Source organism: Charadrius vociferus, unplaced genomic scaffold (assembly GCF_000708025.1).
Source record: "Charadrius vociferus isolate BGI_N301 unplaced genomic scaffold, ASM70802v2 scaffold1492, whole genome shotgun sequence".
Classification (NCBI taxonomy): domain Eukaryota; kingdom Metazoa; phylum Chordata; class Aves; order Charadriiformes; family Charadriidae; genus Charadrius; species Charadrius vociferus.
In genome coordinates, this window is record NW_009647064.1 from 86,281 (window position 1) to 100,694 (window position 14,414).

At 37.6% G+C, this 14,414-nt stretch overlaps 1 protein-coding gene across 1 annotated transcript in view; it reads left to right on the forward strand.

The window, feature by feature from the left end:
- Nucleotides 1-5,006, forward strand: part of SH2D4B (SH2 domain containing 4B) — a 65,257-nt gene extending 60,251 nt beyond the window's left edge. The window contains exons 7-8 of the mRNA XM_009895790.1: nucleotides 953-1,173; nucleotides 4,914-5,006. Of these exons, the coding sequence (XP_009894092.1) occupies nucleotides 953-1,173; nucleotides 4,914-5,006 (314 nt within the window). The remainder of the gene's footprint in view (nucleotides 1-952; nucleotides 1,174-4,913) is intronic.
- Nucleotides 5,007-14,414: the final 9,408 nt, after the last annotated feature.

Here is a 14,414-nt window from a genome sequence, read left to right on the forward strand (position 1 = left end):
GAAAGAGTTTGTTCCCTGCTTGAGTTTGTCCAGAGAGGTAAGTTGGCTTATAGAGAAAATGACCACAGGATGACAGTTAAGTACTGCAAGAAGCCCCAACTAATTTTATCTTCTCTTGTCCCAGAGCAAGGTGCATAACTCATTATTGTTCATTATGAATTGTAAAGACGAGCTTACTTCTGGTCAACAAATGCAATACTCAATCTTTTCTTTGTGTTGGTACTCTCTTTAGCTCATGGCTACATTTCTTAACTAGAGGAGACTATTACTTCTTATATTAAGCCTGAAGGGTCACAGAAGGAAAGGACAGTGATCTTTGTTTCTTGTTTTCCTCTGTGACAATGTTCCCTAGAAATGCAAGCCTGTGAATAAGTAATCTAACATACCCATGTCTGTTAGCAGCTCTATTAGTTGCAGGATTTTATTTGTTTGTGCTCCAATTTATCTATGGATGTGCGTGTGTATGGATGTGTAAAAGCGGACAAATACTTTTTCTCCTGGCACTTGCTTTACATTCCTTCTTCAGGATCAATAAATTAATTGTAAGGCAACACAGTCAGAAGTACTGCAATACAGTTGCAATGTATTGCAAATTCAAATTGCAATGCCAAACCACGCTGGTCTGCTCAATGATCACTTGTACAGAATTCACTGGTCTGATAGGCCAGTTGCATTTATGAGCTTCCTTTGAAAAAGCAGGAAGGATAGGAAAAAGCCATTCTTAATCAGATAATTAAAAAGCATATCCCACCAGACTCCATCAAAACTTTTATAGCTACCCTTCAGAAGCAACTAGCATAAACATAGTCTCCATAGCTCTAACTCCTCCTATAAACATTTCAATCTTGAAGTTATGCCATTTTAACTTCGGTTCTGCTCCGTATTTGTTGCATTTAATTTACTCTGACAGACCTGCTATCTGCATAACCATAGGGGTTTTTTTTCTTGCCAGGTATTATCAGCCGCCAGGAGGCAGAAGAGTTGTTGATGAATAAATCTGAAGGAACATTCCTGGTGCGAGTCAGTGAGAAAATCTGGGGCTATGCGTTATCTTATCGCCAGCAAAGTGGGTTCAAACACTTCCTGGTTGATGCTTCGGGGGATTTCTACAGCTTCTTGGGGGTAGATCCAAACCGACACGCAACACTGACAGATCTTATTGATTTTCACAAGGTAACACTTGCTAGGTAGAGATCAATAGCTGAGTGGAATGGATTAATAATTTAAAGAGGAACCGTGTAATTTGAAACTACACTGGAAAGCAGAAGTAACTGTAGTGGGGAAAAGAATATACGTACATATTCTACAGTAAGCCTAGCTGTAACATTTATAGTTTGTGTCTTTTGTTGCAGTGGATCAGAAGGTTTTTCCCCTTCTTTCAAATGCTTCAGCATGTATTTGTGTCCCCTTCTAAGTAGATTCTTACACAATGCATGCTGTGCTGGGCTAAAAATGGACTAATAAGGGTGACAGAGCTAACACCTTTTGAGCCTCTTTGCTGTGCAAAATTGGATTGAAAGTACCACAGAAAGGTCTTTCAATAAAATTTCAGCATTTTTCAACCTTTGATGTGAGGGCTGTAATGTGCAAAAGCAAAGGAGTGGAGCCTTGCAGTAAAGAAGGGAACATGGAGGGGTTCTCTTTTAGGGATGTGCTAAGGGTCATTCCTTATTATCCAAAACAATCTTACAGGAGTAATTTACTACTTGTCTGCGACTTTAGATGGGTTTGAACTTGTGTTTCTTGTTGCCAGACTGTGACTAAACAGCAGCACTGTTTCTGATAGTGTAGGTTGATTTCGTCATCTTGGATCTCTCCCCATCTTCATCAGTTTTAATTCTGCTTTCTTCTTAGCCACCCTTAGAATTTCTCTTCATCCTCTCTTTACTAGTTCCCTTTCCTTTTTTATCCTTTTCTCACTCTTGTCTCAAACTAATTACATTATTTTTCCCTCCTCCTTTTCTTCACAGCTTTTTAATTTTTTGCAGTATTCAGTCTCACAGACACTAAGCAGAGATGTTTTTTCTTCTAATTTCCCTTCTTTTTCAAATCTTTCTTTTATTTCAGCTAGTTTGCAACATCTCTTCAGTCAAACCTGCACACTATTTCTTCCAGCTGTAATCCTTACGTTTCAATTGTTATTAGCAATATAGTAGAAGTCAATTATTTTGGATTTTATTGGCTTAACAAAAAGAAGTTGAGTTTCTCAGAATTTACATTACATGAAGGAACAGAGATTAGAATGTGATATCCTTCATAAAAACATACATGTTCACTTCCTAAATAGGATTTTTAAGTTCCCAAACAAACCAAAAAAATCAAGGGCAGAAAATCCCAAACTCATTCAGGTTCACTGAAAACTATTATGTTTTCTGAAAGTTAAATTTTGGTTGGCCTCCTCTCCCTCACCTTCTTTCTCCTGTCTTAGCTACTGGAATGTGCGCACACAGAGGTGGCTTTATTTTAAGATCAAATAAAAAGTTAAGATAAATGAGGCTTGCCGTAGTGTCCCCTCACAGATCACTATGATGTATTTCCACATGGGAGGATAATAAGCATCACATTTGACCAAAAAATACGTCCTCCCCTAATTTGATGAAATTCTCACTCAGTGGCCACCTTGGAAGCCAAAACCCCCCCATCCTTCTTCCCCTATCCCAGTTTTTATTGCCGAGCATGACATTATACAGTATGGAATATCCTTTTGGCCAGTTTGGGTCAACCAACTGGGCTGTGTCCCCTCCCAACTTCTTGCTAATCCTCAGCCTACTCATTGCCAGCAGGGGCTGAGTGGAAAAAAGAGAAAGCATTGATACTGTGCAAGCACTGATGAGCAATAGCCAAAACATTAGTGTGTTATCAACACTGTTTTAGCCACAAATTCAAAACACACCACCATACAGCCTGCTGTGAAGAAAGTTAATTCCATCCCAGCCAGACCCAGTACAACTGGAAAGAATCTAACCAGGACCTTGTCACGGAAAGAAAAGCACACATACAACACCTCAAATGCAGATTATCAGGCATTGGCTGTAGGACCTCTGGCTAACATAGTATCCCCTGTGCTCCTGGAGAGGGGTGATGGCGATAACCAATTCCAACTGTCTCTGCTCCAGCTGTGTTTCTATATTTTCATCACAGCTTGTGCTAGGCAATCACTGTACTGGAAACACATCTATTTACAGACAGCTGTAGGGCACTTGTCAGAAACAGAATGGCTTTTAGTTCCTGACATTATAAAAAAAAAAGTTTTCTTAGCTGTCCCCTGATAATAGTTAATAGCTCCCCCTGTAGTAAGCTTATCAGAGAAACTGGTTCACCTTTAATTTCACCACACAATTCTCTTTTAACTGTCTAGTTTAATAGCTATATTTAAACTGGTCTCTCAGGCAATCACTTCAGAAGGCATCCTGTCCTGTCTTTCACATGGTTTTCACTGAAGTTTTTCTGTCTGACCTTTCTGGTGAAGTACATTGCCAAGTGTCCCAAAGCTTTCTGGTAACCAACTACGCAATCATTATGTAAATGGTTGCGCTGCAGACGCGCTTTCTCTTGTGGCTACTGCTATATTGTTTGGAAAAGTTGCTGCTTCCTCGGGATTATTTTTGGGAAGAGTATACTTCCCCACCCCAAAAGTTGCATGGACTTCTCTTTCAGGGTCCTTTTCACTTTCAGTCAAAATGGGCAGGGCTGGCATAACTACTTTTTCAATTGCTTATATTTATTCATCTAAAACTGCTTCATATTGATTTAAAAATGTTAAGAAGAGGTCACTCAAGCAGCCCAGCTGACAGATACCAGGGGGTGGTAACCATTAGCTGGAAGAACAAACTTCTTACAGACGAGGGTGTGAGTGTGCATTTCTCTTATTACTATTTGCATTTAAATACTGCGTGGAAAGCAACCATAACATATCCAATAAAATTGCTAAATCTTTGTATTTACTTCCTCATAACCTTCTCAAAAGCATTTAATTTGAGTAGTATCTTTCTGAACTTATTCTCAGTCTGATGTAGGGATTGGGAAGGAACCACAGCTGGGAGCCTGCATGTGTTTTGAGGAAATCGGGCACCAAATTTCCATTAAATTTCAATAGAAACTAGATAAGTTTTGAAAATGTTCGGCCCATATAGAGATTGATAACTTGGATCTAAACTATTAGATGAAGCGTTGCTATTTTAGTCAATATAATTCTGGATTCTGGCTCATTTTGGTGCATCTAAACATCTTCAAATTCTACAAAAATAAAAATGAACTATCATTACTCTAGAAATAAGTGCAAAGACCAAATTCTCTACTTTTCCCGTAATTTTTTTTTATTCATCTTGGTAATCAGTTACCCACAGGCCAAGTCTGTCATTCCAGTATTTTATTAAGGAGAATAGGTGCTATTTGTAAAGACTGTCTTTACCCTAGCAAGGTTAATATTGTTCACCTCTCTGTAATCAGTCAGAAAGCTGTTACTGTTGTGTGTGAGCACTCAACATTGAGCTCTTGCTCAGTCTGCCTGGGGAAGCTTCTTTCATCCCAATGACTATGGAAGTAGCATAGTAGGACTGGCCTGTTAAATTAACCCTTGAGAACATCTTTTATGGGCATCTGTAGCTGTTTTTCTTAAGTAGCGTAGCAACTTACAGGTAGTACAGCCTTTTTTGTACACCAACTGTTTGCTTTCACTGTTTGATACAAGCACAAGTTACTACTGGCATAGGTATGATGAAGATAGGATGAAGAAAATGAATAGTTGATAGGATCCTTTTGCTGGGCTGTACTTATTTTATCAAGCATTTATTCATAATTGATTACCAGTTACAGTGGAGTGATGGTCTTTATTGCTATCACTTGCTTTTCTTACAAGACAGGAAAAGGCTTAGACATCTATGAATGATAATTTAATTGTTTTTTCTTTCTAGGAAGAAATCATCACATCGTCAGGTGGGGAGCTACTACTGGAGCCATGCGGACAGCAGAAGAATCCACCAGACTACAGCCCTTTATTTGAATAACTGATCCAGGACTAACAGGAATGCATTCTGGATAGCTTTAGTAATAGATAGCTACAAAAGTAAACACTGAAAAGTAGTTAACAAACTTCCAAAGCCACTGGTCTCGTGGCCAAAAAGTATCCTTATTAGAAGGTCCAAAATATTTCTATTTTGCATCTGAATTATCATCATTATTCGTATTGCTAATATTTTAAAGGTGAGAAATTACTGGCAAATTACAAATGAGGACTATTCCCGGAAATATTTCAAGGGGTTGTGGCCAATTGCACTGAATGCTAAATTCCTATCTTAATTTCCTTAATGTCTGAGATTGAAAATGCAAAATGCAGCAAGAAGGGAAGTATTCAGAGTATTGTATGAAGTACCAATATTGGTGAACAGATTCTTTTTTCCAAAGCAAGGTTTGTCAGTTTCTGTTGACAATCTCATTACTCAGTGGTGCACTTTTGATAACAAGAGAAGCAGTCTTAAAATGTCCTTTTGCAGTTTGTGATTGCTTAAATGGTTAGGTGCAGCTGGAAACTTGCCATTGTGCTCTTCAATTCAGGCCTACAAAGTTCACCACAGCAGAGACTGAATAAGGTCATTCACACTGTATTTACAACTTGATGCAGTCCAACAGCCTTGAAAAGAATTTTACTCCTGTACAGGAGGTGGTCGGTTTATTCTCAACTAGTTACTCTAATAAAAGGAGTTTGATTTGCAGCAACAACAACTCCTCTCGCTGGCCTTGTCATGTTTTCTGCTTTCTGATGTGCAAGATACATGCTGGAGATTCCTGGGTTTACTTTGCTATAGGACAAGATATTTTCCTTAGCTGAGCTATGAGTGGAGGTGGTATATTTATCCATAGAAAAGGTGCAACTGATTTCATTATCATTATGCTATTTCACATTTTAAAAAAAAAATGCACACAATGTGTTCTTGATTCATTTGTTATCCATACTAAACCCCATGAAAATAGAGCTGTAGCGTAGATCTATGGAGCAGTTGCTTAGTGTTTGGACTATTAAAAAAAAGGAAAAAAATCTCATCACAATAGTTAATTTGCCCTCCTGAAATTTGTGTCTTAACAGTTATTGCACTCTGGGCTGTAACACTGTATAGATGTAGTCCTGCATCCTTTCACTGGTAAGCTCGATACTACTGAGGCAGCCAGTTCAGGAAATGGAGTGAAAGAGTTGAGAACTGTTACTATTACCCTCCTGTGCTCCTTGCTCTATTCCCATGAATGGCCAGATAGAAACTGCTGGGCATAGAATTGCTCTTTTCAGCTCCAAACATTCATTTTGCAGGGCACTATTTCACATAAGAGGGTTGTGACAGTTTTGCGTGCAACTGATTTGATTCAAGAGTGAAGTGGGACATTAGGGAAGTAGTTGTGTACCTATTGGTTAGTCTCATAGTCGTGCCTTTAATAGGCAGTTTCTCAGTACTTTTTAAAAATGCGATGTGTATTTTGAGATGTAAAATGGACAAATCCATATGTGTTAATGTACCTCCACAGTTATTTTTTTCCTGAGAATCTCTGAAAACACAAAAAAGGCACACTGAGTGTATTTTTATATGCTAATGCTTTGGTTAGTCTCTGATTTCCTATGTGTTTCTCTCCCAAATCCCAGTGTAGACTTCCCTCCTGAACCCCATGTCAATCCATCTCTCCTCAAGTCGTTTCCCTTGACTCCCTGTCACCTTCTATACTTCGTCTGACCTAGATGGTAAACTCATCTAGGAGAAGAAACTTGTCTTGTCCAAGCTTAAAAAGCACACTATACATTTAAGGCGCTACAATAATAATAAATACTTTTGGTAATAATAGCAATATTTTTTTCGTAATTCGTTCTACAGTTAGCCCATATTAAAGTACAGATTTTTGCACACAAGCTTCATTGTTGTTCAGGAAAGTTTGATTTTTTTTTTTTTTTTACCGTAGCTTTTTGTGGGATTTAATCCATCAATGTTTGTGATCCATGAAAAGAAAATTCTAATGAACTTTCCATGGAGACTTAGCTGGACAGTTTCTGTACTAATCACTTGGGACACTGGCTCAGGAGGTTTTAAATAGTTCCTGTTAGCACCTCATAACAAAGCAAATCAGGACATAGCAAATAAGCAATGCTTATTAGCTGGAGCAGCTGTTCCTAGTGCAGGGTGCTCAGGTAAGATAACAGCTGGGTTTTTCACAGCAAGTAGGCTTACAGAGGTAGGACATTCTTTAGCTATGTGATACCTTGAGAAACAAAGTGAATTGGCAGCAAGATAAAAGGTCGAGATACCCAAATGGTCTTGAAATTTTGTTAAAGTGTGGCCCTCTGCAGGTCACTGGGGGCTGGATTCTCAAAATCAAAACTGCTCTGCAATTCTGAACATAGTGACACTTAATGTAGGCCTCTAGTAGGATCTATAGTCTCCATTAAATGAGAAGCCTGGTATGTGTGATCCAGGATCAGAGTATGCTTGTTACAGGTATATGCGAACTTTGAATACGGCTACCAGAGTGTGGAGCTCAGCACAAAGTAATTCACTGTGCTTCAAATATGGAGTCTGTAAAATAATCACAGAGTATGTTGGCTTTGTCCAATAGAACATTCACGAAGTGCAATCTACCTCCTCCAAACAGCCTCAGCATCTACCAGCTGCTTCCTCTGAGAAACTAGCTCTGCACTTGTTCCTGCTCTATAGGCATCCCAAGAACCACCTCAGCCTCAGGTTATTCATAGCTGCACGTTCCATCACATAACAACTGGACCCCTACTTTAAAGGAGAATGGAAAGGGACCTTTTAAAGTTAAAAACCATAGGTATCCCTAGATTTACCTCTGAGGCCAGAGAGCAGCAGCTGGCTGATAGGACTGAGGGTCTGAAGGTGGTACTGAGTAATTAAGGTGCTACTTAGATACCTACACATCTTTGCAGACTGGTGATTTGCCTTTATGAACTGAAAAAAAAAAAAAGAAATAAAATGCCACCTTCTCTTTGGAAAAGATGCTGGGCATGCTAGAAAAGAAGACAGGTAATTTAATTTCCAAAGTTTTCGGAAGATTACTCAACCCATTGTATACAATTTTGGGAATGTTTATAGACAGAATATTGAAGAACTTGTTCCATAAGGAATTCATATTCAGAGACTGATAATAATACAACTATTTATTTCTAGTGACACACTTCCCAGCAACTGCTTGCATTTTGTTTAGTTGATAAGAAAGCTTGGAAATATTAGCTTTTTAGCTTATATGTCCTCTTGTGGTGTAATTAACATCACAACAGCATCATCATTTTCACTCTGAAGCACATTTCATACTTTTCATTTTCTAGATTTTTCTGCCTGTGTTCCATCCATTTCTCATTCTAGGTTTTACCTGGCTTTAAAATAAATCCCTTGTAAGTTTCCCTGCAAATGAAATTACTTGGAAAACTGCAATTTCATCTGAGAGTTTTATTATGCTAATAAATGTCAGAATTTTCAAGTAAAGTCATTGCTCTTTTTTTTTTCTTTTTTTTTTTTTTCTCCATAGCTGCACAGAAATAATGAAAAATAGCCAGCCAATTCATAGAGTTACCAGGACAGAAAAACTCAACAATACATAACCAGAAGCAGCAGCAATAAAATACAGTGCAGCTTAACTGAAGATGAATTTTGAAGGAAAGAAAAGGAGATCATAGCAAGCAGAAATTAAGAACAACAGAAGCTTTCCTTGGTAGAGATGTGCAGCTGCTGCCAATACTCTTGAGGGCTGTGGGCAAGGTACAAGCATGGAGATGTTTCCTAAGCTAACAAATGCTTTTTGTTGCCTTCCAGAAAATAAATGGACTGTGAATAGGTAACTAGTTAGTAGGAAGAATAGAAGAGAAAGCAGTGAAGGAGTAAATATGGAAAATGAATAAAATAAGAAAGGGGAAAATGTTCTTATCCCATTGTTTTGAAAGCATTTTAGAATTTTACTACTCTGGGAGGAAGACTGGGCACTGCTACTTCTCTTTCGCTCTGCAAGTCTCCAAGATTTCAGCTTTGAACTAAATCTACCTTGGAGCTAGACTTTATACTCTCAGTCTGTAAGAATTGAGCTGGTCCATACTGCAGCCTTGGGTGCTGCATCTGCTTCACACTCTACATTTAGTGCTGTCTGAAGCTGTTCATCACTGTATACAAAATCTTTTTAGTGCTGCAGTTTCAGTGTCTGGAATGGCTAGCTTTATTCTATTACCCAGTGACCTTCAAGTCTTGCCTTCTGATCTGTTTTTCTAGTGGTAGCTATTGTTGAGTTGTAAAAGGTACGCGTTACGGATTTTCATTATAAGATTTCCTGTCAATATTTCTTGTCAATGAGACCACTGGGAATACACTGAGAAACCTATTATGGTAATTCTGTTCCATAAGGAAAAATGCTACAGCAATCAGGAAAAGTTTTAAACTTTTAAATGAATTGAATTTTTCTTCTTATCTGTTTCACAGCAATAAAATATGGCACACAAGGTCCCAAGCTTGTTTGCACGTATCTTTGAAAAAGCAGCTCTTGAGGATTTAGTCTTTCTTCTTTCTGGATCCCCAGATGCATCTATTCTTTCTAATTTTGTTTTCATCTGTGATTGTATATACACATCTTCAATTTAAGGCTGCTCTTTTCTCTTAAAGAGAACAAAAACAAAGCAAAGAAATTGACAGCAATCATGGATGAGATTTTCAAGGCTACTCAAAGAATGCCAGTCTATGACCTCTTATAATTACTGTAATGAAATAATTATGTAATATGAGTATTTATGTATTAGTTTTATAAAAGAATAATTCAGGGCAACTATTAAGTACTAAATCCCTATTGTGCTGAACAAGTGCTGAGCAAAAGAAGATAACTCTTTCTTGAGGCAGGAGCTATCTAAAAATTTTAGTTGTAACAGGGATTCTTTTCAGACTTGCTGAGTAGAAACTGTTTCCAAAGACCCAATTCGGAGTGAGAATTACCACCAGATTTCAATGACTTTGAATCAAATTAATAAAACCTATTTCTTTGCTGATGTGAGCCAAGATTAATACACTGCCTACAGTAAAACAATTTAGTTTTGTATGAACTAGGGATCCACTTCTGCTCTTTCTTCCCCTGAGTTCCCACAGACCTGAATATAAAGCATTAATGAAGTTATACCACATTTCACTGCAGTCTAAATTCTTCTGTTTACATAATGGTACAACACAAACCTGCTCTCAGGTGAAATGTGGTAGTTCACAGTGGGAGAAATTTTTCTCTTCCTCTGTATGAATAAATTTGTTTGCATAATTTACGGGTTGGAGTTTATTTTTCAATGATTTTCAAGGACTTTCTTTTCTGGTTTTTCTTATGCCTTTGCTTTAAGATTCCTTTTTCCCCTTCCCAAGAAGATAGGGTTAGTGACCTCTGTGAGGTAATAATTTGTCCCTGGCTGGGCTATCAATTGCAGAATGAGGTGTTTGCACTTGACCAGATGTTTGATTTGTGTTTCCTGAGATGAATCTTCTGGATACATCCTGTCTGATGATAATGATGCGTAATTGATTTTTATAGCTAATTTCTTGCCATGCAAGTGCTGTGTGAAACCTTCTCTTCAAATATTTGTTTACTGCTAGTGATTAGTCCTGTAGCTTGTATATTTACATTATGACCCGTAGCTAATGCGAATTTTCTACTAGGCTGGAGCCTTCAATGAGTTTGGTTTCTTCTCTCTTGGAATTTCCTCCAGTAGTTTTAAATGAAGGTAACATCATTTTATGGTATCTTTATTAAGCATCAATAAGTGATTTTTCTTATGGAGGAGAAATAACTTCAAAAGCGATTGGACATTTAGTTTGGTCGTAATTGTATTTGTTTCATGTATGTGCAAAGAAAACACTTAGGATGTTAATGTCTCCTTTAAGGTTTATCTGCCATTTCTCCCCTGTTCTCAGTTTTGATGAGAACTATATGTGGGAGGAGAAGGTCATACGCTCGCGAGCAATGGAGAGAAAAGAGAGGAGGTAGGACTGTCTTCTTTCATATAATTTTAGATATAACAGCAGGCAAAGTCTTGTTTTTCCAGCTTAGCATTCAGAGGATCTAGGCCCAGACCTGTCGTCACTACTTCTCCCTTACACAACGGCAACAGGAAGGTATTCGTACTGGATGTGAAAAGGGCCCAAATGAAGTTGAATGAGTAATATTACAGTGCCCCAGGAATGGTACAGAAGTAGTGTAAGTCAAGAACATGGTAAAGACATATTTTGTATATAGGTGTGTAGAGCTAGGAGTGACTGCAAATTCTTGTTTGGTAGAGGTTAGTTCTTTTAATTATACGATTATCATTAATGGTCAACGCATGTGAAGACATGCACTTCCTATTCCACAAATTAATAGAACATAGATTGCCTGAAAGGAAAATCAGAAATACTTGTCTTAGACAAGCGTTAATATGCATGATTGTATGATATTTGGGGCAGAGAATTTTAAAATGTATTATGCATCACTATCAGGATATGAGAATGTAGAAGGTAAACACTGCTTACCACGTAAAGTATAATGAATTTCTCAATGTAATTTTTATAGCACTTAAAAAGTCGACAAAGAATAAAACTATCCCTGGTTATACTCTTCTCCTGTAGGAAATGCTGTCAATGTTGTAAACAAGAAAATGGCTTCTCATCTAGGAGTTTAAGCTTAATAATGGACTTAAATAGTACAGCACATAATTTCAGAGCTGTACACTGAACACCGCTCTCCAATTACTAAGATAGTCTGTTGCACTTATATTTGCACTTGGTTCTCAAACTTGTCTTGCTTGTGATAGCGTGATGCTAACGAGAAATATGGTTTTAGTAAGTCACTCAAATTCAACTTTATAGAAGATGTGTTAAGGTATATATTTCATTATCATTTTTACCATTAACACTTTCTCTCAGGGAATCCCAGAAAAAATAAAAATTTCTAAGAGCGATGACTAAATGCATACAGTTCTGGTCTGACTGCTAGACAGTATTTTGTTACCTTTTATGTGCTGTACTCACAGCATGCTGGTTCATTCATTTCAAATTTCAGTATGCTATGTGCTACATTGGAACCTATCTACGTTTTTTAACAACAAAACAGTGAAGAGCTGTGCATGTGAGCAAGCTGTTCTACAGGATGAACATGTTCACCCAATACCAGTGCTGAGCCCCCACAAAATCCACTGGAGTTCATGTGGCAATCCTTAGTTGATAAATATGAGACTTATTTGTTAGGACTACCCACCAGAATCACTTTTCACTTCCCCCCAGACAGAAATTGAGCTACTCTAAAATCTTCCATTGACACTTTTAAATGGAGAAACGTTCTGTTTTCAAAATGCACAGCTTCATGAAACTTTTTTTCAATTCTTTAGAGTAAAAAAGATTAAAAGTATCTAAGGACACTTTTAATTGCAGAAAATATGAAAAATATGCACAAATTTAACACATTTTTTTTTTTATTCAGTCCTAAAAGACAATGTGCTGCATTAGGCTCCAAAGTCAATACAGACATTCAGTGTTTTTGACATTTCATTAGGTATCCATTCTCTCCCTTAATGCCAGTTTCCTTTTTAGAGAGAATGGTAATACCCAGGGGACGGTTATTCAAAATGCCAAGCCCATTAAATATCCAATTTGACAACTGATATAAATTTATGAAGGTTTAAATAAGACCCCAGATAATGTTTTCTCCAGAAAAAAAACAAGCTACCAAGATGGGTGAGTTCAGAAAAAAGAACTGATGTATATTGTTCACAGTTTTGAATATTTTGTGTTACATGCTTGGGTCCTTACACTATGATTTCCATTTATGGACAATGAAAAAAAGTGTGAGCACTGAAAAATAATTAATTTAAATGGAATAATAAATAACATAATGGAAATTAAATCTGCTATTCCAGTTTCTCTGAAAAAGGCTAATTCTATCAACCCTATGATTATGTGAAAGACTACACCTATTCATGAACTTTCCATGAAAAAGGATCTAATTTTCCAGGTTGTCATTGTGACTAGTCACAACAGAAATCTCCTCCTGGATGAAGGTCTCTGATTAAGAAATACAACTACACGTATTTGACTACACATTCAAATACTAAATGGAAACATTTGCAATGAACCAGTTGCATGCAAATGAGAAACATTCCACAGATTAGCCATTGTCATGTAGCAAAAATGAATAACTTGGACTCCAGTTGTTCACCTTAACCTGCACTAGAAATGTTGCCTTCATCCAGTTCCAGGTCGATGTGGTAACAGCTCCTCTGTCAAAGATCACTGTTTGTTTGAGGACATGCATGGTCAGGAGAGAGAGTGAAAACTTTCAAAACCTTGAAATATTTCCATGATAGGAAAAAAACATACCACCTTAGATAAGAGTCAGTTTGCAAAGGAATAAAAGGAGGCTTTGTGAAACTGTTGCAGACATCTTTTTCGTATTGGTGAGTAGACATTCAGACGATTTGTTGAAGTCAATGAGAGGTAAGTGGGGAAATAAGGATTTCACAGCCGGGTCATTTTTTATTCATTTTGTTCTACGACACTGCCCATACAGTCGTGAAGTGCTAACCCATCTGTTCTCGGAAGTTGTTCAAAATCCAATGGACTAAAAATATTCTGTCTGCCAAGGAGACAGTCAAGGTGATTTGAAAAGGCTTGGATGCTTTTATTTTGGGCCACAGTCTCCAGATAAATTAAGAGGCATCATGGCTTTTCTCTTTTTTTTTTTTTTTTTTTTCCCCCCCCTTTCCTCCTTCCCCAGAATGATTAATAATGAACCAAATTCACAACAGCCAAGGAGAAACCTGCCTCCTGGCTAATATTCTGTTTGCAATACTGTGTCTGCACCTGCCCACGGTGCTAAAATTCATTTCAAGTTACACTTTAGTAATTGATGATCACTTGCCATATCCCTTTACAAAGCTTTTTTATCAATGTCTTTGGCGGTTCATTTTGTATCAGTAGCAAATCAATGAAATTTTAATGGAACAGAGTGCTCTACTTGAGACTGAATTAACGTTGCTTTACCTGTTTCAATATCGAGTGAAGTTTTCGAAGTCTAGAAGGATAATAGTTTTTCAGATTTTTTTCTTTGATAACTTTCTTTCTGCATAATGGTGGCATCCTTGTGATCAGCTGTAATAAAAGATTAAATGTGGTGATGAACTTAGTTTAACATTAGCAGTGTGCTGTGAGAGGCAACATGGAGTTTGAAGCTCATGCTTGTAAATGTCAATGCCAGGGGAGCTGTAGCAGGGAACATGTTAACTCCTAGAATACTAGCTGGGGAGTCAGGATCTGAAATGGTTTAAAAATCTCCAAGGTAATGCAGTAATTAACCACGCACAGGGAAGCACAACAAGGTCATGAATCGAGTTCCCGCCTTGAGAAGTGCAGGAGCAGCCGGTGGTGGTGGCAGCAGCA